The 25,492-nt window shown below is 47.9% G+C and overlaps 1 protein-coding gene across 1 annotated transcript in view; it reads right to left on the bottom strand.

The window, feature by feature from the left end:
- The window catches only part of LOC121291305, a 96,891-nt gene that overhangs the window by 51,640 nt on the left and 19,759 nt on the right, over window positions 1-25,492 (bottom strand). The window contains exons 3-12 of the mRNA XM_041212378.1: window positions 23,929-24,282; window positions 20,236-20,523; window positions 18,814-18,933; window positions 16,856-16,882; window positions 13,639-13,665; window positions 9,048-9,068; window positions 6,295-6,315; window positions 5,500-5,526; window positions 4,761-4,787; window positions 3,644-4,156 (exon numbers count right to left, since the gene is read on the bottom strand). Coding sequence (XP_041068312.1) covers window positions 3,644-4,156; window positions 4,761-4,787; window positions 5,500-5,526; window positions 6,295-6,315; window positions 9,048-9,068; window positions 13,639-13,665; window positions 16,856-16,882; window positions 18,814-18,933; window positions 20,236-20,523; window positions 23,929-24,282 — 1,425 coding nt within the window. The remainder of the gene's footprint in view (window positions 1-3,643; window positions 4,157-4,760; window positions 4,788-5,499; window positions 5,527-6,294; window positions 6,316-9,047; window positions 9,069-13,638; window positions 13,666-16,855; window positions 16,883-18,813; window positions 18,934-20,235; window positions 20,524-23,928; window positions 24,283-25,492) is intronic.

Genomic DNA, 25,492 nt, shown 5'->3' with positions numbered 1-25,492 from the left:
CTTCTAGATCAATAGATTCCTTTAGCCCTGAGTCAATGGTTAGCATGCTCATCCTTGTTGTATATGTTCTGTTCAGTAGGTCTCACAAAGAGATTCTGAATCTTGTAAGGTTGAACATTGTGTTTATTGATAACACATAACTATATACGTATATATAGAGTTTGGCCCAAAACTATGAGCTAACTCCATGCTGGCTTCTACATGGGTCTCTGTCCAGAGCACAACTCTCCCTTGTCTCAGGTCATGTGTCTCTTTACGTCACACCGTGAGCGGTACTGTTTCCCACTCCTACATTAACCCTCACTATGCCGGATATCCTTACACTACAATCTCCAGCTCAGAAGGTCATAGATTTGAATCCCATGCCGGGCAATGGTGCCCACAATCCAAGCTGACATGCAGTACTGATGGAGTGCGACATTGTCAGAACTATTGCCTTTCTATTGAGACGTTGAACTGAGGCCCCATCTGCACTCTTGGGTGGATGTGAAAGTTTGTTCATCCACGATTGGAGGAAGAGGAGGGGAGTTATCCTGGTCAAAATTTATCCCTCAATCACCATCATGAAAACAGATGATCTGGTCATAATTGTATTGCTGTTAGCAGGAATCTTGCTGCGCACAAATTCACTTTTGCATTTTCCGCATTACAACAGCGCCCTGCATGTCAAAAGTGCTTCTTTAGCTGTTAAGTGCTATGGGGGAATCCTGAGATGATGAAAAGCGCAAGAGAAATGCAAGTTCCTTCTTTTAGAGGTAACACAGGGGAAACACTGTGAGCCCCTGCTGTCGGTGGGTAAGGAGGATGGGAATGTGGGTTGGAGAATAAGGGCACAGAATGAGCCACATACAGCAAGCGCCCAAGTCCAGGTCTATTCGACAATGGGGGCAGTGCAGTGTCAGATAATCATTAAGTCACAGGTGCTGGCAACTCTGCTTGGACATCTCCCTGAAGGTTTCATCACATGACCTCTGACCTTCAACTGCTTTGCTCCCCCACAGCCCCCCACCCCCTAAAAATCTCTCCCACCATTGGTCACCTAAACACCCATCCTCATGGCAAGCCACCCTCCCATGGCCAATCAGAAAGCGAGCAGAATCTTCATTTCCCTGATTGGTTGCCAAGCCCCTTTTCATAACTAGTGAACATACAGTGCTGAACGAATGTGATTCTTCAAACATCCCAGCGATTTATTTTCCTCCCTGGGTTTTGTTTCCCTGCAGTATCCTGGGGATTAATCTTCAATTCCAGGAGAGTCCAGGGTACTCCTGGAGAGTAGGCAACCTGCCTTCATCTGGGGACTGAACTAACGGCTGTGTTTCAGTGACTGCACAACAGAGTGTAAAAAGACACTTCCCAATTCTGGGAGTGAAGCTTTATTTTATTACAAATATGCATTGCCATCTCTCAACAGTCACAGGTTGATTAGAATAACAACAAATTGTACATCTTAAATTAACAAAACATCCCAAGGCATTTCGAAGATTACAAAGCAGAATACAACACATATTCAGCCAGACGACCAAATCTTGGTCAAAGAGGTTGATTTTAAGATTGTCTTAAAGGATAAAAGAGAGGCAGAGAGTTGGAGGGAGGGAATTCCAGAGCTTGGGGCCTAAGCAACTGAAGGCACAGCCACCAATAGCAGAGTAATTAAACTGGGGGTTGCTCAAGGGGCCAGAATTACATGAGCCCAGAGAACTCGGAGGGTTGTGGGGCTGGCGTAGGTGACAGAGATTGGGTGCGGGGAGGGGGGGGGGAGGTGGGGAGGCCACAGAGGGATTTGAAAACAAGGATGAGAATTTTAAAGTCAAGATGTTGCTTGACTGGGGGCCAACGTAGGTCAGTGAGCACAGGAGTGGCAGGTGATGGGACTTAGTGCAAGTTAAGACATGGGCAGCAGGGCTTTTGGATGACCTTAAGTTTACAGAGGGTAGAATGTGGGAGAGCAGCCTGGAGTGAGTTGGAACAGGGAATGAAGGCATTGGATGAGAGTTTCAGGAGGACATGAGCTGAGACAGGGGTGAAGTCGGAAGATGCGATGGAGATGGAAATAGGCAGTCTTAATGATGGTGTGAATTTGTGCTTGGAAGCTGATCTGGGGTCAAATATAACATCAAGATGTGAACAGGCCGGTTTATTCTCAGACGGCTGCCAGAGTAAGGGATGGAGTTAGTAGCTTGGGAATGGATTTGGAACAGGGACTGTAAAGAATGGCTTCAGTCTTCCCAAAATTTAACTGGAGAGGATTCCTGCCCATCCAGTATTGGGTGTTGGATAAGCAGATGGATAGTTTATCAACAGTGGGGGAATCGATGGAAGTTGGCCGTAAGCTGGAGCTGGGGGTTGTCAGCGTGCTTGTGAAAACTAACTCTCATGGTTTCAGATGACGTTGCCAAGGGGCAGCACGTGGATGAGAAATAGGAGGGGGATAAGGATAGATCCTTGGCGGATACCAGAAGTAACGGTGCGGGATCTGGAAGTGAAGCCATTGCAAGGATTCTTGGAATATAATTAGATGGATAAGAATGGAGAGCAGTCCCACCCTGCTGGAGGATAGTGTTTCTTTATTTGTCCCATTACACCGTCAACCCTTTTGCCATTTAATCTCTCCTGCCATCTACCTAATAACAGAGCTTCCTTTTGTTCTATCCCTGCCTTTCCCTGCCTCTGTACTTGTTTAAAAACCTGTTGCATTTCTAACATCTTCTAATTTCTGATGATACATCATCGGCCTGAAACATTAACTCTGTCTTTTTCTCTCTCTCCACAGGCGCTGCCCGACCATTTTCTGTTTTGATTCTCCAGAGCCTTGCTGAAAAAGGCAAGGACGCCAAGTGACGCAGAAACTGGGCCTCAGCCGTGATGCCCCTGGAGTCAAATAGCTTTTTGGCTCTTCCTGCCCATTTCCAAACTGGGGGGAAAAATTGTGCTCCAGTGGGTTGAGAGAGATGAAAAAGGAAAGGGGAGGAAATGGAATGGGGAGGGAATGACAAGGGAATATTCCTCAGGAATCATGTTTAATGAATGAAAAAAGGGTGAAGCCAGAAAGAGTGGTTGGGAGACTGATCTTTGGGTAGTCCGCTGGCTGTATCATGCTGAGAGTTTAATCGACAGCCTCAGGCATCGCAGTTTCCCTTCATCACTAAAGCTGAGTATGACCACTGAATGGATTTTGATTATCTGCTGGATGAACAAATAGGTGGAGGGACGGATCGAGTTCACTCTTGGGTTCATTTGGAACTATCTTATATTCATACCTCCCAGTTTTATTCTTGATTCCCCACATGCCTCTCCCCAAGCAGAAACACATTCCAGAGGGAACTGGCCTGGGAGCTGGGGCAAGGGCAGGAGGGATAGTGGACCGAGAACAACAAAGGTGTTAAACTTGTTTCCCTTTGCACAAACAATTTGTGTCGTCGTGCAGATCCCACAAAGTCTTTACTTTTGGTGAGCGTACCATCGAGGCTTTCAACCCTGATGTCCATTTTAAATACAAATGGCATTGTCCTTGTCACTTCTTGACAAATACTCAGCCATCTTTTTCCCTTTGTGAAAGAGAATTGGCTTCGGATGTTCTCATGTTGCCCATCTTTATTGTCCAAGGTCCCTTGAGTAAGCCCAAGTTGGATCACGCGGACCTACAAAGGGCAGATTTTCATGACCTCTCGGGATCCCCAAGGGCTGAAGAATGGGTAGATTTCCTCGGTGAATGTAGCGCTGAAGTTGTAGATTAGCACCATGTCATCGGCATTATAGAACCGAACCACCCCATCCTCACAGTTCAGGTAGATACCAATCCTTTGAACACTTGAATTGCACAAGATGGATTCAGGAGAAGTGATATTGGCCTCGTAGGAATCGCCACGCTTCCCAATGGTCCAGTATCCGTTCTCCGGGCTCAGGGTAACCCAGTCGTCCCTGGGAATGGACTCCCTGACCACTCCCAGATCCCAGTCTGGTTTGTTGCCCACCAGCACCTCCCAGTACTGGCTCCCTGTCTTGTACCCCTCCTCCGCCATCACAAAGAGACGGGAGTTGAACCTCTTTGTGGTTTGTGGAAGCTCCTGCCAATCGTCGTTGAAAATCACGGTCAGCCGGTCCTCCAAGACCGTCAGATAGGGGTTGGCCGTCTCGGGGTCGAAGGTCACAGGAACTGGCAACACAAAAGGAGGTCACAGGTCAGGACTTTGCCATTGTCTAAAAATCACTGAGGATGAGTGGACAGGTACACAAAGGGGTTAACGGAATCATGGCACGGTCCAGCAATGAGGAGACCACTTGGCCCTTCACGTGTGTGTTAGCAGCTTGGTACAGTTATTCAATTAGTCCCATGTCCCGTGCCCTCTCCCTATATCTCAAGGGGTCTAGAATCAAAGGGGTGGAATTTTGCTGGAGTTGTACAGCGCTGTGGCCAGACTCCATCTAGAGAAACCGTGTTCTGGGCACAGTACCAGAGGAAGGCTACACTGGCCTTGGAGCGAGGGAAGCACCAGAATAAACCGAGCCTAATGGTTAAATGATGTCCAGTTTTGTAGTCCCTTGTATTTCGAAGATTAAGGAATGATTCAGTTGGTGAGTTGAATATTATTAAAGGATTTTTTTTCCCTGTATTCTTACACAGAGTGTGGGCACCGCTGCCAAGACCAGCGTTTGTTATGTTAAGCCTGAAGGAAGTGGTTGATGAGTGAATTCCCACAATTTGAGGCCTGGGAAACCTGGGAAGAATGTAAGGAAAATGACTGCAAAGTGTTTCTCACCTGCAGCAGTGATGACCCGCTCGGCAGCTGAAAACACAAAGAGGTAAATGTTTTATGATTATCAAACCAGTTCCTCAGTCCACTACAACACAGTTTGATTCATATCTTGACAAGTATTCCTTTAACATACTCAACCTCAATTTAACACAGGGCAGAGTATTCCAGAAACCAAGTGGCTGCCATTGTCCTTCCATTCATGTCAAGGAAAGATCTTAGATTTGGGAATGTTGCTGGTGGGAAGAACTGAACCTTCTGGAGGGATGGGCTTTGTTGGATCATTGGCCTTTTCTTATCTGTAACTTCTGGCTCTAACGATGAGAATTGAGGAATCTCTGTCCAGGTACATTCAGGAGGTTCAGTAACACTCCATTGGCAGCTGGTGTGTTAACCCAGAGAACCAAGAGCGTCCCATCTTCCACACTAGTTTCCATTGAGCGATAGAGCTGTGATAACCCATAGCACCATCCTACCCCATCAGATCCACACTGGACTCAATCACACCTTCAATGAGCGTTAGGACAGTGTGGTAACCCACAGCTACACCCTACCCCAAATATTGACACTAGATTCAATCATGTACCCAGTGAATGATAGGGCAGTGAGATAACCCACAGGTCTATCCAGCCCCACTCTGACAGGAGGAGCTTGGCTCTGAAGATCCTATGGTATAACACACTGTGGGTGAAGGAAGCAGAGAAACCGACACACTCTTAGGCCAGCACTGCCCAGTGAGACTTACCTATTTTAGATAGCATCTTCTCGCGAACTGTAATGAAGAAAAATTACCTTTGTTAATAAAATACCAGGTTGCTGTGACATATTCAATGTTCCATTCAAATGTGAAAGCCTACCATCCTCCATCAAAGGTCATCCAATCAGAAAGACCCGACCAAGGCCACCTATTTCCACTTTCCCTCACACTGCCCGACTTCACCCTGGTCTCAGCCCAGCTGTTACTTCCAGACATGAAAATCCAATAGTATTCCTAATAAACACGAGAGAGAGAGAGAGAGAGAGAGAGAGAGAGAGAAACACAGAGTGAAAGAGACTGAATGAAAGAGAAAGGGAGTGAGAGAGAGAGTGTGAGAAAGCCATACATAGAGTGAGTAAGAGAGTGAGTGAGAGAGCCATACAGAGTGAGTGAGAGAGTGAGAGACAGAATGAGAGACACACACATCAAGTCCACAGGATAGATGCAGGCCATTCAGCCCAACAGGTCCATCTCAATATTTTCCTCCAGCAATGAAAACATCTTTTCCAACTCAACCCAATCGAACTTTTTCACTCCTCAGTCTTCCTGTTCAGTATTTGCTGATAGGTATATCCTCTCAGCTCTCATTTTCAATTCCCAAGTCCAAATCGAGAGAGAGATTATGAGACAGAGAAAGAATGAACAACAATTTGTATTCATGTAGTCCCTTTAATGTAGTAAAATGTCCCTAGATGCAGAGACAGAGAGACTGTGTTTGTGTGTGTGAGGAAGAGAAAGAGAGAGAGGAAACTTCCCTCTCACATTAGACTGAGAGCAACTTACGTAAATTAGCTTCAGCATTATCTGAGGGAAAATAAAAGAGGCAAATTAGTTTGATGGTAGAGAAACGATGTTCGTGTTTGTACAAATCTACAGAAACTGGATCAAATGAAGTTTTCACTATCCAGGGAGAGATAGAAAGATCTTTCACAATGACTGGCCTTGGGCCTGGACCATACTTCAGGCCCAAAGCCAGCCTCAGACTTGGGTCTGACCTTGGGCCTGGACCAGGCCTGGGACCTGGATCTGACCTTGGTCCTGGACCAGGCCTTGGACCTGGATCTCAGCTTGGTCCTGGACCAGGATTGGACCTCTGTCTTGGACCAGGCATTGGACTGGGATCTGACCTCAGTCCTGGACCAGGCCTCGGACCTGGATCTGAGCTCAGTCCTGGATCAGGATCTGACCCCGGTCTTGGACCAGGCACTGGACTGGGATCTGAGCTTGGTCCTGGACCAGGCCTCAGACCTGGATCTGACCTCGGTCTTGGACCAGGCATCAGACCAGGATCTGAGATCGAGCCTTGACCTGAGCTCATGCCTGTCTTTCCTGGATCTATCCTCAGTACTGGAACTGTGCTCAGACCTGCGGAGCCAGGATTTGACCTCAGGCCTGAATTGGGCCTGGCCTGAGGATACAAACATATGCATTAGGAGCAGGAGTGGATCACCCAGCCCCTTGAGCCTGCTATGCCATTCAATAAAATCAGGCCTCGGACTTGAACCTATAGCCTTGGGCCTGGATCTGAGCTTTGGCATGCCAGGCCAGGATCTGAGCTCAGTCTCCTGAACAGCTTTTCAGGCTTAACATTGAGTCCAACAACTTCAGATCATGAACTCTCTCCTCCTGCTTTAATCTAATTTATTTTCTTTTTTTATATACTTTTTAAATTTTTTCCCCAACATCCCCCCCACACAGGGCCATCTGTCACTTGTTCTGCCTTCACAAAGCACTGAGCCTTGCTCTGCTATTAACACATTCTGCTATGTGATACAAACATACGAACAAGGAGCAGGAGTAGTCCATTCAGCCCCTCGAGCCTGCAACATTATTTAATAAGATCATGGCTGATCTAATAGTAACCTGAAATCTGCATCCTGCCTACTCCCGATAACCTTTCACCTCCTTACCAAGAATCTATCTACCTCTGCCTTAAAAGTATTCAAAGACCCTGCTTCTACCACCTTTTCAAAAAGAGAATTCCAAAGACTCATGACTCTCTGAGAGACAAAATTTCACCTCATCTCTTTTTAAAATTGGCAACCCCTTATTTTAAACACTGACCCCTAATTCTAGATTCTTCCACAAGAGGAAACATCCTCTCCACAACCACCCTGTCAAGACCCCTCAGGATCTTACATGTTTCAATCAAGTTGCCTCTTACTCTTCTAAACTCCAGCAGTCTGTCCAACCTTTCCTCATAAGACAACCTGCCCATTCCAGGTATAAGTCTGGTAAACATTCTCTGAACTGCTTACAATGCATTTGCATCCTTCCTCAAATAAGGTGACCAATACTGTACACAGAACTCCAGATATGGTCTCACTCGTGCCCTGTACAACTGAAGCATAACCTCCTACTGTTGTATCCAATTCCCCTCGCAATAAATTATAACATTCTATTAGCTTTCCTAATGACTTGCTATACTTGCAGACTAGCCTTTTGTGATTCATGCACTAGCACACCCAGATCCCTCCGCACCTCAGAGCTCTGCAATCTTTCACCATTTAGATAATACTGCTGAAATGGACAATTTCACATTTTCCCATCTACCAGATCTTTGCCTACTCACTTAACCTCGTTATGTCCTCTTCACAACTTATTTTCCTGCCTATTTTTGTGTCATCAGGAAATTTGGCAACTATCCCATCCATCCCTTCATCCAGATCATTTATATAAATTGTAGACAGTTGAGTTTCCAGCACTGTCCCTGTGGCACACCACTCATTACAACTTGCCACCATCAGCACCTTATTTCGTCTTCAACACTACGGTTAACATTCCCTTTGTCTTGTGCCCATGACACCTTTGTCAATGTCTTTGGAACTCCCACCTATCCCTGACTTTCTATTTTGCTCCACCCCTTTTTAAACAGTATAAAACCCACCACGTTTCTACTTCTCTTTAGCTCTGAGGAAGAGTCATATGGACTGGAAACTCTGTCTCTCTCTCGACGGATGCTGCCAGACCTGCTGAGCTTTTCCAGCATTTTCTTGGGGGCGGGGGGGGGGGGTTTATTTTTCAGTCCCCTGAACTTGGGGCCTTAACTGGAATCGAGCCTGGGCCTGAGTTGATTGGGGGTAATGGGTCACGCCTCACAACTGTCCTCGATCCTCTGGAAATAGATCCCTTCCTTGGTCACGGCCATTATGAGGACCTGTCCGGAGGCCATGGTGTAGCATTCTCTCCTGGGAGGGGAGCACATTAGGAGATGTTGGCAGCGGAGGGGGTGTGGAAAAAGCGATGGTCAGTTTGAGCACTGTCTGATTTGGGTGTAAGAGGGGATAAGCCCCGCTCAACCCCAGTGAACTTGGGATGACACCAACTAGTGTCAAGCTGTCAGCCTCTGGGCCCTGCTCTGTTCAGCAATACTGGCCCGCAAACTTGTCAGCTGACTCATGGACTATTCCAGGGTTTGGGAACAGAAAGGAGCATTCCCATCAAAACAAGAGAAAGCAACAGAAAATGTCTGCCTGGCTGACATTGACACACATTTGCCCAAGTGCCCAGTTGAGTGTTTGAATTGGAAAACTCACCAACATTGCCCTTGAGCACCTCTGAAAAAAAAACACAGAAAAGATGTATCAAGAATGAGCAGAGTAACAGGCCAATATCTAGGCCCAGTATATCTCAACTGGCACAAAGTCAATTAACTCATTAGACAACGACTCCAACCTTGGGGGAGACAATGGTGTAGTGGTATTGTCGCTTGGCTAGTAACCCAGGGTTATGCTCTAGGGACCTAGGTTCAAATCCCATCCATGACAGTTGCTGGAATTTGAATTCAATAAAAATCTGGAATTATAAGTCTAATGAAGCCATTGTTGTAAAAAACCCATCTGGGTGCCCTTTAGGGAAGGAAATCTGTTGTCCTTACCTGGTCTGGCCTACATGTGACTCCAGACCCACAGCAACGTGGTTGACTCTTAAATGCCCTCTGAACAAAAACTAATTCCTTCATGTCAAGCTTACTTTACTAGTTTGCCATCTACATGTGTTCATTCTCAGGATATGTGCATCACTGGCTGGACCATCATTTATTGTCCATCCCTAATTGCCCTTGAGAAGGTGGTGGTGAGCTGCCTTCTTGAACTGCTGCAGTCCATGAGGTGTAGGTACATCCACAGTGCCGTTAGGGAGGGAGTTCCAGGATCTTGATCCAGCGACAGTGAAGGAACGGTGATATATTTCCAAGTCAGGATGGTGTGTGGCTTGGAGGGGAATTTCCAGGTAGTGGTGTTCCCATGTGTCTGCTGCCCTTGTCCTTCTAGATGGTCGTGGTTTTTGGTTTGGAAGTTGCTGTCTAAGGAGTCTTGGTGAATTCCTGCAGCGCATTTTGTAGATGGTACACACTGCTGCTAATGTAGTGTCGGTGGTGGAGAGAGTAAATATTTTTGGATGTGGTGCCAATCAAACGGGCTGCTTTGTCCTGGGTGGTGTCAAGCTTTCGAGTGTTGTGGGAGCTGCATTCATCCAGACAAGTATTCCATCACACTCCTGACTCGTACCTTGTAGATGGTGGACAGGCTTTGGGGAGTCAGGAGGTGAGTTACTCGTCACACGATTCATAGCCTTTGACCTACTCTTGTAGCCACAGTATTTTCATGGTTAGTCCAGTTCAGTTTCTGGTCAATGGTAACCCCCTGGATGTTGATGGTGGGGAATTCAGTGATGGTAATGCCAATGAACATCAAGGAGTGATTCTCGGTTGGATTTTCTCTTGTTGGAGATGGTCATTGCCTGGCATTTGTGTGGCATGAATGTTATTTGCCACTTGTCAGCCCAAGCCTGGATATTGCTGCATTTGGACATGGACTGCTTCAGTATCTGAGGAGTGGCGAATGGTGTTGAACATTGTGCAATCATCAATGAACATCCCCATTTCTGACCTTATGATGGAAGGAAGGTCATTGATGAAGCAGCTGAAGATGGTTGGGCTGAGGGCACTATCCTGAGGAACTCCTGCAGTGATGTCCTGGAGCTGAGGTGATTGACCTCCAGCAACCACAACTATCTCCCTTTGTGCTAGGTATGACTCCAACCAGCGGAGAGTTTTCCCCCGATTCCCACTGACTTCAGTTTTGCTAGGGCTCCTTGATGCCACACTCGGTCAAATGTAGCCTTGATGTCAAGGATAGTTGCTCTCACCTCACCTCAGGAGTTCAGCTCTTTTGACCATGTTTGAACCAAGGTTGTAATGAGGTCAGGAGCCGAGTGGCCCTGGCGGAACCCAAACTGGGTGTCAGTGAGCAAAACAAAAACAGAGTTACCTGGAAAAACTCAGCAGGTCTGGCAGCATCGGCGGAGAAGAAAAGAGTTGACGTTTCGAGTCCTCATGACCCTTCGACAGTGAGCAGGTTGGTGCTAAGCAAGTGCCGCTTGATAGCACTGTTGACCCCTTCCATCACTTTACTGATGGTGGAGAGGAGACTGATGGGGCGGTAAGTGGCTGGGTTGGATTTGTTATGCTTTTTGTGTACAGGACATACCTGGGCAATTTTCCACATTGCTCGGTAGATGCCAGTGTTGTACTGGAACAGCTTGGCTGGGGGTGCAGGAAGTTCTGAAGCACAAGTCTTCAGTACTCTTGCCACAATATTGTCAGGGCCCATGGCCTTTGCAGTATCTAGTGCCTTCAGCCATTTCTTGATATCACATGGAGTGAATCGAACTGGCTGAAGACTGGCATCGGTGATGCTGGGGACCTCCAGAGGAGGCCGAGATGGATTACGCACTCAACACTTCTGGCTGAAGATTGTGGCAAATGCTTCAGGCTTATCTTTTGTACCGATGTGCTGGGCTCCTCCATCGTTGAAGATGGGGATATTTTGGAGCCTCCGCCTCCAGTGAGTTATTTAATTGTCAACCAGTGTTAGGGGAAAATTAAAAATGCTGAGAACACTGTAAGAATTTACTGAAGAGCACTTAAAATCTCCAAGCAGCCATGGATGCTAAACCTAATGACAGCTGAGGGTAAGCAGATGTATATTGCACACAAAGGGGCCTTGAGTTTGTGCGATTTACACAGTTTCAAGAGATGAGCTAATGTCCAGCCACAGGCAGAACCGTTCAAGTGATGCAATGATGTGGCGAAGCCTTGAGAGCTGGACTGGAGATAAAACATAACATAAAGTTAGTTTAGATATACTCCTCTCTCAGATAGGGACAGGGCAGAAGGTTTAGCTGAGATATGGGAGGACATACAAAGACAAGAGAGTTCTTTGATGAAACACAAGCAATTCTGAGTTGTGAGAACCAAGGTCTTGCATACGTGTTTTAATTTTGATTGGATAATATAATTATGTATACACCCTTTAGAATAATTGGTTAGCAAAATCACCTGTTTAGGTACTCAATAGGATAGAGTTAGCATGGGACCGGTGTGTCGGTTACCGATTGGATATATTCAGATGTACTCTAATGTATTGTGATAAGAAAAAGTACAAAAGTAGTGAAATGTAATCAGTCTGGGAGCTGGGTCTTCATTCTTAGGAATGATTGTGGCTCCCTTGTATATGCTTGAATAAAACTGGTGAAATGAAGCCTGAGTCTCTGTGGTTGTTGTGTGATCGGGGACTGTAGTTTCACCTCTTCAACTGGCCTATGTGGTAATTGCTGGATAGGAGGAAATACCCGCTTCAACCACCATTCACGACTGGATGTGGCAGGACTGCAGAGCTTAGATCTGATCCGTTGTTTGTGGGATCACTGAGCCCTGTCCATTATTTGCTGTTTCTGTTGTTTGGCACGCAAGTAGTGTTGTAGCTTCACCGGGTTGACACCTCAAATTTAGGTATGCCTGGTGTTGCTTCTGGCATGTCCTCCTGCACTCTTCATTGAGCCAGGGTTAATCTCCTGGCTTGATGGTAATGGTAGAGTGGGGGCTATGCCGGGCCATGAGGTTACAGATTCTGCTGCTGCTGAAGGCCCACAGCGCCTTGTGGACGCCCAGTCTTGAGTTGCTAGATCTGTTTGAAATCTATCCCATTTAGCACGGTGGTAGTGCTACACAGCACGATGGAGGGTATCCTCAATGTGAAGGCAGGACGTCATCTCCACAATGACTATGCGGAGATCACTCCTACTGACACTGTCATAGACAGATGCATCTGCTGCAGGCAGGTTGGTGAGGATGAGGTGAAGTATGTTTTTCCCTCTTGTTGGTTCCCTCACCACCTGCTACAGACCCAGTCTAGCAGCCATGTCATTTAGGACTCGGCCAGCTTGGCCAGTAGTGGTGCTATCGAACCACTCTTGGTGATGGACATTGAAGTCCCCTACTCAGAGAACATTCTGCGCCCTTGCCACCCTCAGTGTTTCCTCCAAGTGATGTTCAACATGGAGGAGCACTGATTCATCAGCTGAGGGAGGGCGGTATGTGGTAATCAGCAGGAGGTTTCCTTGCCCATGTTTGACCTGATGTCATGGGGTCCGGAGTTGATGTTGAGGACTCCCAGGGCAACTCCCTCCTGATTGTATACCACTGTGCCACCACCTCTGCTGGGTCTGTCCTGCTTGTGGGACAGACATACACAGGGATGGTGATGGTGGTGTCTGGGACATTATCTGTATGGTATGATTCCGTGAGGATGACTGTATCTGGTTTCATTTCTTTTTTATGTCTTTGTAGCAGTTGGTTACTACTGAGTGGCTTGCTCGGCCATTTCAGAGGGCATTTAAGAGTCAACCACATTGCTGTGGGTCATGTAGACCAGACCAGGTAAGGAGAGCAGGTTTCCTTCCCTAAAGGACGTTAGTGAACCAGATGGGTTTTTACAACAATTGACAATGGTTTCATGGTCATCAGACTTTTAATTCCAGATTTTTATTGGATTCAAATTTCACCATTGAACCCGTGTCCCCGAAGCATTACCCTGGGTCTCTGGATTACTAGTCCAGCAACAATACCACTACGTCATCGCCTCCCGAGAACCCCAGTATCCCATTGACTTCAGGGAGTGCTCTGGAACACATGCAGCGTCCCAGCCACACAAACCTGGAAGCTTTAGGGTGTTACACTGATTTTCTAACCTGGACGCTCTGGAACATTCTCGATTCACAGACAGTCGTGGATAAGCATTTCTACGATTCAAGGAGCAGTCTCGACAGGGGTGAATTGGCTCTTACCTTGTTGCTCCATTACAGATTTGAATTCTGCAATAAAAGAGAACACAGATCAATGGGCAGCCATTCTCAACTCCTACTTGTAGCTACATAGCCCCTTAAGCATAATAAAACATCCCGGGCCGCTTCACGGGAGCATTAACAAACTAAATCCGACAGCGAGCAACATAAGGAGATATTAGGATAGATTTCCCAAAGGCTGGTCAGAGAGGTCGGATTTATACTGCATTTTTGGAGATGGAGAGAGGGGTGGAGAGTCGGAGCAGTTTGGAGAGGACCTTCTGGAGCTGAAGGCCCAGCCAAAGCGTTGGAGCGACTAAAATCAGGAAAGCTCGAGACACCAGAATTCGATGAGCGCGGAGGTATTGTGGGATTGGGGAAGATTACCGAGATAGGGGGAGGCGGGATTTGAAACCGAGGTTGAAAACAGAAAACACCGGAAAAGCTCAGCAGGCCTGGCCGCGTCTGTGGAGAGAAAAAAACGGAGTTAACGTTTCAAGCCCAACATGAGTCTTCTTCAGGACTTGAGGAAGAGTCAGACGGACTCGAAATGTTAACTCTGTTTCTTTCTGCCCACAGATGCCATCAGACCTGCTGAGCTTTTCTGGCATTTTCTGTTTTTATTTCAGGTTTCCAGCATCCGCGATATTTTGCTTTAGTTTGAAATCGAGGGTTTGCGGGACTGGGAGCCAGTGTAGGTCAGCGAGCTCAGCGGTTAACAGGAGTTAACAAGTTAACTATTGGCAATTGACTATTAACTAGTAAAGAGAGTTGGCGGCCCAGGTCATGAGCATTTCTAGAGGACCAGAACCGCAAAGAAATTGAAGTCAGGCTACAGCTACATAAGATGTCCTTTAGTTCACGACATCTTTTGTCAATCTCTCCTTTGTCCCCATCTATTGCTGGCCTTCTATCCAGCTCCACCTGCTCCAGCCCCCTCCCTTAAACATTATAAATTTCATCACATTTCCACTTCTCTTCAGCTCTGAAGAAGGGTCATATGGACTCAAAACGTTGACTCTCTGTTTCCCTCTCCACAGGTGCTGCCAGACTTGCTGTGTGTTTCCAGCATCTCCTGCTTTTGTTACAGCCACGCCAAGCTCTTGTTAAACCACATCTAGAAAACTGTGTTCTGTTCTGAGCTCCACCTCCTTCAGAAGAATGAGGGGGGGGAATCTCATAGGAACCTATAAAAAACTAACAGGACTTGACAGGGTAGATGCAGGAAGGATGTCCCCGACGGTGGGGGAGTCCAAAACCAGGGGTCACAGTCTGAGGATACAGGGTGGACCATTTAGGACTGAGATGAGAAATTTCTTCACCCAGAGAGTGGTGAGCCTGTGGAATTCGTTACCACAGAAAGTAGTTGAGGCCAAAACATTGTATGTTTTCAAGAAGGAGTTAGGTATAGCTATTGGGGCGAAAGGGATCAAAGGGTATGGGGAGAAAGCGGGAGCAGGCTATTGAGTTGGATGATCAGCCATGATCATAATGAATGGCGGAGCAGGCTCGAAGGGCCGAATGGCCTACTCCTGCTCCTAGTTTCTATGTTTCTGTGGTCTTGGAAGGAGTGTAGTGTAGATTTACCAGAATGAAACCTGGACTCCAAGGGTTAAGCCACAAGGAGCGATCAAACACACTGGGGCTGTTTTTCCTGGAGTTTAGAAGCTTCTGGGGCAATTTGGCACAAGTTTTCAAATTAATAAGGGGAACAGTTAACAGGGAGAAGCTACTGCCGCTGGTTGGCGGGTGTAGGATGGGGGAGCTTCATGTTAAAATTAGAGCCAGACATTTCAGGAAGTGAAATTAAGAGTTACTTCTGCACACAAAGGGAGATGGAGGTTTCGAATTCCCTTCCACAAATAGCAACTGGTGCTGAGTCAACCGTTAACTTTACATCCGAGATTGATAGGTTTTTGTTAGCCAGAGGCCATTCAGTAATACAGAACTTGTTTATTGCTGAAAAAAAGAGACAATTTTTATTGAAGTTTTTCATCTTGCACTCATCAGGACATTCGCAAGAAAATACCGATGTCAGAGAAATCAACCGATTTATACTCTATGAGAAGAGAGTGCTGTTTCGTTGGCAGGTGGAGTCTGATTGGCAGGGGCGTTGCCATGGAGAATGCAGCAGTTGATGATGATTGACAGTTAACAGCCAAGCATTGTTTGAAATTTAAACTGGGCAGCCAATCAGGGTCAAGCTGCCTGGTGTAAATTTCAAACAATGCTCGGCAGTTAACTGTCAGTCACCACCAACTGGTGCATTCTTGAAGGCAACACTACTACCATTCAGCGTCCACTTGCCAACGAATTAGCACTCTCTTCTCATGCAGTATAAATTGGTTGATTTCCCTTACATTGTATATTTCTCCAAGGGTATTAAGGGGTATGGGGCAAAGGTGGGCAAATGGGGTCAGGTCATTAGGTCAGCCATGATCTCAATGAATGGTGGAACAGGTCCAACAGGCTGAATGGCCTCCTCCTGTTCCAATTTTTCTTATTTGCTTTCAAGGTATGGGCATTGCTGGCAGGGCCCATCCCCTTGATGAATTGTTAAGGGGTCGGTGGTGGAATTTCTTCATGAGCTATTTTCTAGTCTCCTTCAGAAAGCTTCACTGACCATAGAGTATGGGCCCAGGTATAGACCAGACTGGCAAGGAGGGCACAGATTCCCTTTCACCGACTGGCATCATCGAACCAGTTGACTGTGCCTATTTTTTTTTAAAAACAATGAACTGACAGCTTTTCACAATTAATTCTGTTTTCCCTGTTGCCTCTCACCAGATCCGCCTGGCACTGGACTCACAACCTCCTAGTTTACTAATCGCTACCCCCCACCTCCCCACCCCCACAGAATCTCAACCACCAAAACTCTTACTGAGCATCTCGATGGGAATTCACAAATTATAACCAAGAGGCCCAGTTTGGCATTTTTCAGGGAAAAATGTTTCCAAAGTCCCCAGAATCTACCCGAGAGGGCAGAAAACAGGGCTTTGGTTTATGGTCTTGGTCAGGAAGGTGGCACCTATGATGGTGCAGCATTCCCTCAGTATTGCCCTGGGAGTGTCAGCCTTAATTACTGCGTTCAAGTGTCCAGAACGGGATTTGAACCTTCTGAGTTACATGTGTGAGTGCTACCCATTGGTCATGGCTGGCACTCTGATACAATTGATGGAGGGCACATAAAGATGGTAGGAGCAATGTTTAAATTACTTACTTTCAAGCGCTGGCCGACTGCGTAACTCTGAAAGAGAACAGAGAGGTTTGTACATACGTTGCACTGTTTGATCTCACACACACACTACAAAATCACAGACGCCACACACACACACACACACACACACACACACACACCTCACACAAGACATACGACACCAAGGTGGACACACAGAGGATACACAGAGTACACACACACAGGCTACACACACACACACACACAGAGCATGCGCACACAGTACACATACCACAGCAAGACAGACAGACACACACACACAGTACAGACAAAAGACGCACACACAACGCACACACTATGCACACACATACTACTCACATTACACAAATACTACGTACATACACAGACACTACTTGGCACACACACACAAAACACACACATATGCTACACACATTCATGAATATTTATTAGTTGTTCCTGGGCAAGGCGGCTGATGTACTGTTTACTAAAGGACAGCAGCGGTATGGCACACAACATATGATTTTCTTGTGAAAGCCAATTCTCTCCCCCATTTAATTAGAGTATATTGTGAAATAGCGAGCGTGCAAATTTCCCATCACTGACTAGATTAAGCTCCACCATCTTAGATCACATGCTTCCCCACTGCAGCCCCTCCCACCTCTCAGGGAGTTGGTCCCCAGGCAACAGAGCCCAACTCCTGAAGACCCCTTTACAGCTAACTGTTTAGTTCTCACGATTTAACTATTTAATTCAAGAAAGGAAGATTCATTTCCATCTCAAATCTTAAAATGGCAACCTTTTTTTCTAAAATTGACACCCCAGAATGGTGAACTGTCTCAAAAGTCCGCCAAGTATCAAAATGGCATAATATCCTCAGAATACCAGCCTGTCTCAAAATGGCGCCGAGGTCCGTTACCAGTTGATGCACTGTATCAAAATTGCAGCATTTTGTCTTTCAATGCCTCACATAGCAGCCTCCCTCAGAGTGGTGTCCTCTATCAAAATGGTACCATTTCAAAATGGCTGCATTTTCTCAGAATGGCATCCTGTCTCACAATGGCTTACTTTCCTCAAAATGGCATAATTTCCTCATGGTACCCTGCCTGAAAATGGCACCCTGTATCAAAATGGTGCCATGGATGACGCACAATAGTGCCATTTAGCAAAATGCTGCCTAGTATCAAAACTATCAAAATGGCACCCCATACCTAAATTCCTGCATTTCCACAAAAAATGTCCTGTCTCTCAATTTCCCCACTTCCTTAAAATGGCACCGGGTCAGAATGTCACCCTGTCTCATAATGGTGCTCTTTTCTTAACATGGTTCTCTCTCCCATGGTGCCCTGTCTTACAATGACAACCAGTCTCAAAATGGCACCCTGTCTCAAAATGATGGCCTCTCAATAGTGCCTGTCTTACAATGACAACCTGGTGCCCTGTCTCAAAGTGGTACCTTGTCACAAGTTGCTGCCCTGTATCAAAGTAGCACCGTGTGTCAAAATGATATCCTGTCATCAAATGGCAAACTGTCTCCAAATGGTGTTCCAGTTACTTCTTTTCAAAGAAAATGGCACTTTTCTCGATGTGGTCCATTTTTTATGACACCATTTCTCAAAATGTCACCCTGCCTCAAAATGTGTCCTGTTTAATGGCGCCCTGTCTTATACAATGGTGTTCTGGCCCAAAATGGTGCTACGTATCAAAATGCTTCCCTGTATGAAAGCGGCACATTGTCTCAAAATGGTGCCCCTATCCCAAAATGCTTCCCTGTATTGAAATGGCACACTGTCTCAAAACCGTGCCCTCGTTACTCAATTTCCATGATTTGTGCTCGCTCTCAAAATTGCCCCACCTCCATAAATTGACACCCGCGTCTCAAAAATGGCACGCTGCCTCACATGTCTTCACCTCGTCTCGAAGCCCTGACTCAAAATGATGCCCTGCCTCACAACGGTGCCTTGTCCATGGCCATTGCGTTGTACCTTTCATATCTGTCCACTTTCTGAACTGGTAGTACCCTGCTCCAGCCATTAATCCCAGGAGCACGATGAGAAACAGGATGAAAACGGTGAAGAATTTCGACATCCTGGGGAAGAATTCATCTGGAAACAGAATCAGAAGGAAGCCTCCGTTTATTAAATTGACCCCTGGCTCTGACGTTTAGGCCCACGGCTTGCTCACTCTCACACAGGCTCGTGTCACCAACAAAACCTTCCCAGCACCAACTGAAAGCACGGGGTGGGGGGGGGGAGGGGGGAAGGAAGTAATTAGAAGCCCGGAGCTGTGGCCATCTTGTTCTCTGCCCACTTATAAGTCTTGACGATGATCTGTCAGGAAACTATTTGACTTATTCCCATTCTCAATATGTCCTTTCTACCTGGACTGGGCAGTGGGGTCTCAATATGTCCTCTCTACCTGGACTTGGCGGTGGGGGGGTGGGGGGAAGCAGGTGTTCCTGGTTAATAAAGGTCCCACCCCCTTCCATTCCGTGGCCCTAGAGTTGGTGAGGACCAGTGTGGAATGGGCCCCTTCTCTATCCTGATTGAGCCCACCCATGAAGGGAAAGCCCGATTGCCGATGACACTGGCACCACAGTAGGAGGCCACTCGGCCTGTCTTGCAGGTGCTAGCCCTCTGGCGGAGCTCTCCACTTAGAATACTGCTCCCAATCTCCCCGCCCTCCAGCCCCTTTGGCAAAGATCTGAAGTTCCCACCCTCCAGTCACCGACCCCGTAAGGTGCCTTTTCTCTTCTGCTATAGCTCTTCAAATGCAGATGGGGTCGATCAGGATCTCCTCGTACCCTTCTTTGTTGAAATACGTGGCACGATACCGAGTGGCTGACAGTCTCCACTCCCCATCCCCTCCATATGGACATGAGCAGAAAATAACATCGATAGGTTAAGTGAGCAGGAGAAACTGTGGCAAGTGGAGTTCAACAGAGTTAGGGGCGCATTTATTCAATTTGGACCAAAACCACGGGGGAGATCAGAGTAACTTTTTGAAAGGCTGGGAGCAGTGGAAGTCCAAAGAGATTTCGGGGTCCCATGTAGACAGGACACTGAAATGTAGTGGGCAGATACTAACTGAATTAAAAAGATGAACGGAGTTTTAAGCTTTATAGAGGGCGAGAATGTAACCTGGAGGTTGCTTTGCAATAGTTACTCTCTCCCGTTGAAATAGTGCCATGGGAGTTTTTATGTCCACTTTGGAGACCTCAGTTTAACAGCACCACTGACAGTGCAGCACTCCCTCAGTACGGCACTGAAGTGTCAGTCTAGGGCTGATGGGCTCACCTCACTGGAGTGGGAACACAAACATCAGGGAAGTATTTAATTGGCCACGAAGCCCTTTCGGAGGTTCCGCGGTCACTTTTCTACAGTTGCACGCTCAGCCACCACACTGACCTGGGATCCGGAGGCTGCTCTCCTGCGAATGTTTCAAGATGTTGCTGTTCACCAGGCACTTAAAGTTGCTGCTGGCAGAGCCGCCCGTTACCTCAATGGTGCTCGAGATGCTGTAGAGACCCCCCGTGCTCGGCACTGGCTTGGTCGTGGCTTCGCCCGTCACGTCCTTGCCGTTCTCGTCTGCCCAATACAACGCGGGGGCAGGGTACCAGCTGGACGAATCACATTGGAGCCCGATTCTGTCCGCGCGGTAGCCGTCCAATCGTATCGCAGGGCGGTTGCCAAAGCCTACGGTTAGAAGAGTTGTCAGTCAGGAGGAAGGAATCAATGGGAAGACGTCATTGTTCTGTGAAAACAAGACTCCACCGCCCCCCCCACCCGGACCATGGTAATAGTTTGAGATTAAGTCAGTCCATTTGCAAATTTGATGTCATCTTTGATCCCAAGATGAGCTCCCCACCTTGTACTCCTGCCGGCACTAAGACCGCCTATTTCCACGTCCGTAATATCACACGGCCTCACCCCCATTTCAGCTCGTCTGCTGCTGAAACCCTCATCCATGTCTTTGTTACTTCCAGACTCGGCTATTCCAATGACTCCCTCCCACATTCTACCCTCAATAAACTTGAGGTCATTCCAAAACTCTGCTGCCCGAGTCTTAACCTGTACTAAGCCCTGTGCTCGCTGACCCACACCAACTCCTGGTCAAGTAACATCCCGGTGTTAAAACTCTCACCCTTGTTTTCAAATCCCTCCACAGTCTCGCCCCGCCCCAACCCCCTCCCTGTCTCTGTAAGCTCCTCCATCTCACAACCCTCCGAGATAACTGTGCTCCCCCAATTGCGGCCTCTTGACCAGCCCTAATTTTAATCGCTCCAGCATGGGCGGCCATGCCTTCAGCTGTCTAAATAGGATCGTACGGGATATACATTACAGGAACAGGCCATTCGTCCCAACCAGTTGATGCTGGTGCTTATGCCCCACTCGCATCTCCTCCCATCTTTTCTTATCTAAATCTCTCATTGGAAACATCTATTCCCTTCTCCTTCATCTGCTTGTCTAGCTTCCCTTTAAATACTGTTAACTCCCTGTGGTAGCGAGTTCCATATTTTCACCACTCTCTTGGTAAAGAAGGTCCTTCTGAATTCGCTATTGGATTTCTTGGTGACTATCTTATATTGATGGCAGCTCATTATTCTCTTCCCCACAGGAGTTGGGTTGGGGGGGGGGATGTTAAAAACTTGCATCACTTTCAAGATCTCTATTCGGTCCCACCTTGGCCGCCTTTTCCCAAGAGAAAAGAGACCCAGCCTGTCAGCCCTTTCCTGATGTGTGTGTCCAGGTATTTCAGCTAATCATCCTTGTAAATCTGATCTGCACCCTCTCCAGTGCCTCTATATTCTTCCTATAATCCATTTTATAATAAATACTGTATGCACTACTCAGTGTGGTCTAACCAAGGTTTGATACAGCTTTAGTGTAACTTCACAATTCTATTCCTCTAGAAATATAACCTAAGTGCTTGGTTTGCTTTTTAACTATCTTGCCGACCTGTGATGTAGCTTTTGGTGATTATTATTTTACTCCAGGATCTTTTTGTTTCTCTAATCCACCAAGACTTGCACCTTCCAAGGTGCCCTATTCTTCCTGCACAACGTACTGCCTCACATTTATCTGTGTTCAACTTCATTTTCTGATTATTTACCCATGCAGCACGTTTATTACTGTTCTCTTGTAATTTGTTGCAATGCTCTCCATTTTGATGCTGTACACAAGTTTAGTAAGGACAACAGTGGGTGGAGAGGGCAGCAAGGGTGGAAGGGATGGGGGAGAGTGATAGGAGGGAGATTAGTGGTAGTGGCGGAGGGAGATTGAGAGGAGTAGAGGAAGACTGGAGGAGAGTGATAGGAGCGGAGGAGAGAGAAGGGAGAACGAGAGGAGTGCAGGGTGAGTGAGGAGAGAGGAGGGGTAGTAAAAGGAATAGAGGGGAAGTGAGGGGACATGAGGAAAAAGGAGGGGGAGTGAGGGGTGTGGAGAGAGAGTGAGGGGAGAGGAAGAGATAGAAGGGGGAGTGAGGATAGTGAAGGGGCACTGTTGGGAACACAGTGGGGGTGAAGGGAGTGGAGGGGGGGTGAAGGGAGTGGAGGGGGAGTGAGGGAGTGGAGGGGGAGAGAGGGGTGCAGAGAGAGGTGAAGAAAGTGGAGGGGAGTGAGGAGGGAGAGGAGAGGGAGTGAGGGAGAGAAGGACGAGTGAGGAGGGAGAAGAGGGAAGTGAGTGGAGTGGATGGAAAGTGAGGGGAGAAGAGGAGGACTGATGGAAGTGGAGGTGAGAGTTGATGGAAAGGGAAAGGGATGAGGGGAGTGGAGGGTTAGTTGATGGTGGAATGAGTGATGACAGGAGAGGGAATAAGGGGAGTGGAGAGGGAGTGAGGGGAGAGGAGAGGAGTGGAATGGAAGTGAAGGGAGTGGAGGGGATGCTGATGGCAGAGTGAGTGATGATGGGAGAGGGAATAAAGGGAGTGGAGAGGGAGTGAGAGGAGAGGAGGGGATGCTGATGGCGGAGTGAGTGATGATGGCGGAGGGAGTGAAGAGAACGGAGGAGAGTGGAGGGGATGCTGATGGCGGAGCGAGTGACGACAGGAGATGGAGTAAAAGGAGGGGAGAGGAGGTGAGTGGAGGGGAGAGGAGGTGAGTGGAAGGGAGAGGAGGTGAGACGAGGAGTGAGGAGGTGAGACGAGGGGTGAGGAGGTGAGACGAGGGGTGAGGAGGTGAGACGAGGGGTGAGGAGGGGAGATGAAGGGAGGGGCGAGGAGGGGAGTGGAGGGGATGCTGAAGGCGGAGTGAGTGATGATGAGGGAGGGAGTAAAGGGAGTGGAGAGGAAGTGAGGGGAGGAGAGGAAGTGAGGGGAGAAGAGGAGAGTGGAGGGGATGCTGATGGCAGAGTGAGTGATGATGGGAGAGGAAGTAAAGGGATGGGAGAGGAGGTGAGTGGAGGGGAGAGGAGGTGAGTGGAGGAGAGCGGAGGGGAGGGGGTGGGGAGGAGACGATGCTGATGACGGAGTGAGTGATGATGGGAGAGGGAGTAAAGGGAGTGGAGAGGGAGTGGAGGGGAGTAAGGGGAGAGGAGGGGAGTGGTGGGCATGGAGGGGAGTGGTGGGCGTGGAGGGAGTGAGGGGAGAGGATGGGAGTGGAAAGAGAGTGAGAGGAGAGGAGTAGAGGGGAGAGGAGTGGAGAGGGCATGGAGAGGGAGTGGAGAGGAGGGGAGGGGAGGGAGGAATGGTGTGGAGGGGAGTGGAGGGGAATGAGGAGAGAGAGTGACCGGAGAAGAGGGAAGTGGAGTGGGGGTGCAAGAGAGTGGAGGGGAGTGAGGAGAGAGGAGGGGGGAGTGGAGGGGGAGTGACTGAAGAGGAGGGGAGAGGAGTGGAGTGGAGGGGGGTGGAGAGGCAGTGAGGGGAGTGAGGAGCGAGGAGGGAGTGAGGAGCGAGGAGGGAGTGAGGAGCGAGGAGGGAGTGAGGAGAGAGGAGGGAGTGAGGAGAGAGGAGGGGAGTGGAGAGGGAGTGAGGGGTATGGAGAGGGAGTGAGGGGAGAGGTGGAGAGAGGAGGGGAGTGGAGGGGATGCTGATTGCGGAGTGAGTGATGACGGGAGGTGTTGATCGAGTGGAGAGACGGTTCTTTAGTGAGCAGTGTGACTTACTGGCCACTTGCAGGTTAATGGATGTTTGCTGGATGATGTTCTCATGCTCGACCATACACAGATAGCTGCCTTCATCCTGCAGCCTCACGTCCTTCAGTTTGAGGGAGACATTCCCCTGGTTAAATTCATCCTTATAGAACTCAGTCCTCCCTCTGTAGGCATCAGTTAACTGCTCCTCCACATCCTGCCCAAAGATGTACCTGTGGATGGGGGTATGACGTTCTGAATCACTGCGGGCCCACTGTAATTCCATGCCATTCGGGGGTCTCTCCGGAATTAGCTGGCATTCCAACACTGCCACCCCCCCAAGCATGGCAATGACAGGGGCTTCAGGACCAGTAACTCTGAACACATCTGAGGAGAGGTGGGGAGAAAAACACTGGGCGTTAAATCCATGTACTAAGAACAGGAATATAACAACAACTTCCATACACGCGTAAAGATGCATTTATATAGCATCTTTCGTACCACAGGATGTTCCAAACCGTTTTACAGCCAACAAAGTGCTTTCTAAAGCATAGTCCCTGTTGTACTCAGGACATGTGGCAGACAATTGACAATAAACCGGATCACTGTGTTCCTCCAATTCCAGCCCCTTCCCATCTCCCTCACACCCCGCCACCGCCCCCCCCACGCCCACTCCCATCATTCTGCCATTGGTAGCTGGGCCCCACACCTCTCCACCTCTCTCTCCTCCTTTAAAATGCTCCTTAAAACCTACCCCCTTGACTAAGTTTTTGATTACCTTACTTAATGTGGCGTGGTGTCCAACTCTGATTGATAACGCTCGTTAAGACGATAAGTAACAAGAGCAGTTGGCCATTCAGCCCCTCGAGCCTATTCCGTCATTTTGCTACCTCATTCCACCTCCCCGTCTGCTCCCCATATCCCTTCATTCCCTTCGTGCCCAAGAACCTAACAACCTCCGCCTTCAGTATACTCAACAACCGGACATCCACAGCTTAGGGAATTCCAAAGACTCACAAGCCTCTGACTGAAGGAATTTCTCCTCTGGTTAAGTATCTTGGGATGTTTTACCACAGTAAACACACAATAGTTAGCCGTGGCTCACCTCATTTCACTTCTGCCTCTGAGTCAAAAGGTCACGGATTCAAAAACCCACTCCAAAGACATAAGAGTATAAATGCGTGCAGTACCGAATGAGTGCTGCACTCTCTTTCTGAGAATGGACTGCAGTTTATGACAGGTCACGACAGTGACTACACTTCAAAAAAAGTTGTAGTACTGCATGGGCTGTGAAGAGTTTTGGGGCATCCTGAGGATGTGAAAGGTGCTATGGAAATGCAAGCCTTTCTTTGTCCGCATCTCAGTAATTGAAGATTAGTAATGAAGGGAGATTCAGCCAGTTACAATGCTGGCTATTCACAATGAGGGACTTCGCACCCAGCCTGAACTGTGGGCAGCGTTCCAAATGACAGACTTTATAGGAGAGTTACGTTTTAATCTGTGTCATTTAAGTCAAAATAAAATAGAGTCATCTGGGGGAGGTGTGGCCTTCTACAAAACCTGCCCAGAGACAAGGCCATGTGACCTGGACACCATG

This window comes from Carcharodon carcharias, chromosome 19 (genome assembly GCF_017639515.1).
Source record: "Carcharodon carcharias isolate sCarCar2 chromosome 19, sCarCar2.pri, whole genome shotgun sequence".
In the NCBI taxonomy this organism is placed as follows: Eukaryota; Metazoa; Chordata; class Chondrichthyes; order Lamniformes; family Lamnidae; genus Carcharodon; species Carcharodon carcharias.
The sequence above is the reverse complement of the archived record's forward strand: the minus strand, read 5'-3'. Positions and strand labels throughout refer to the sequence as shown.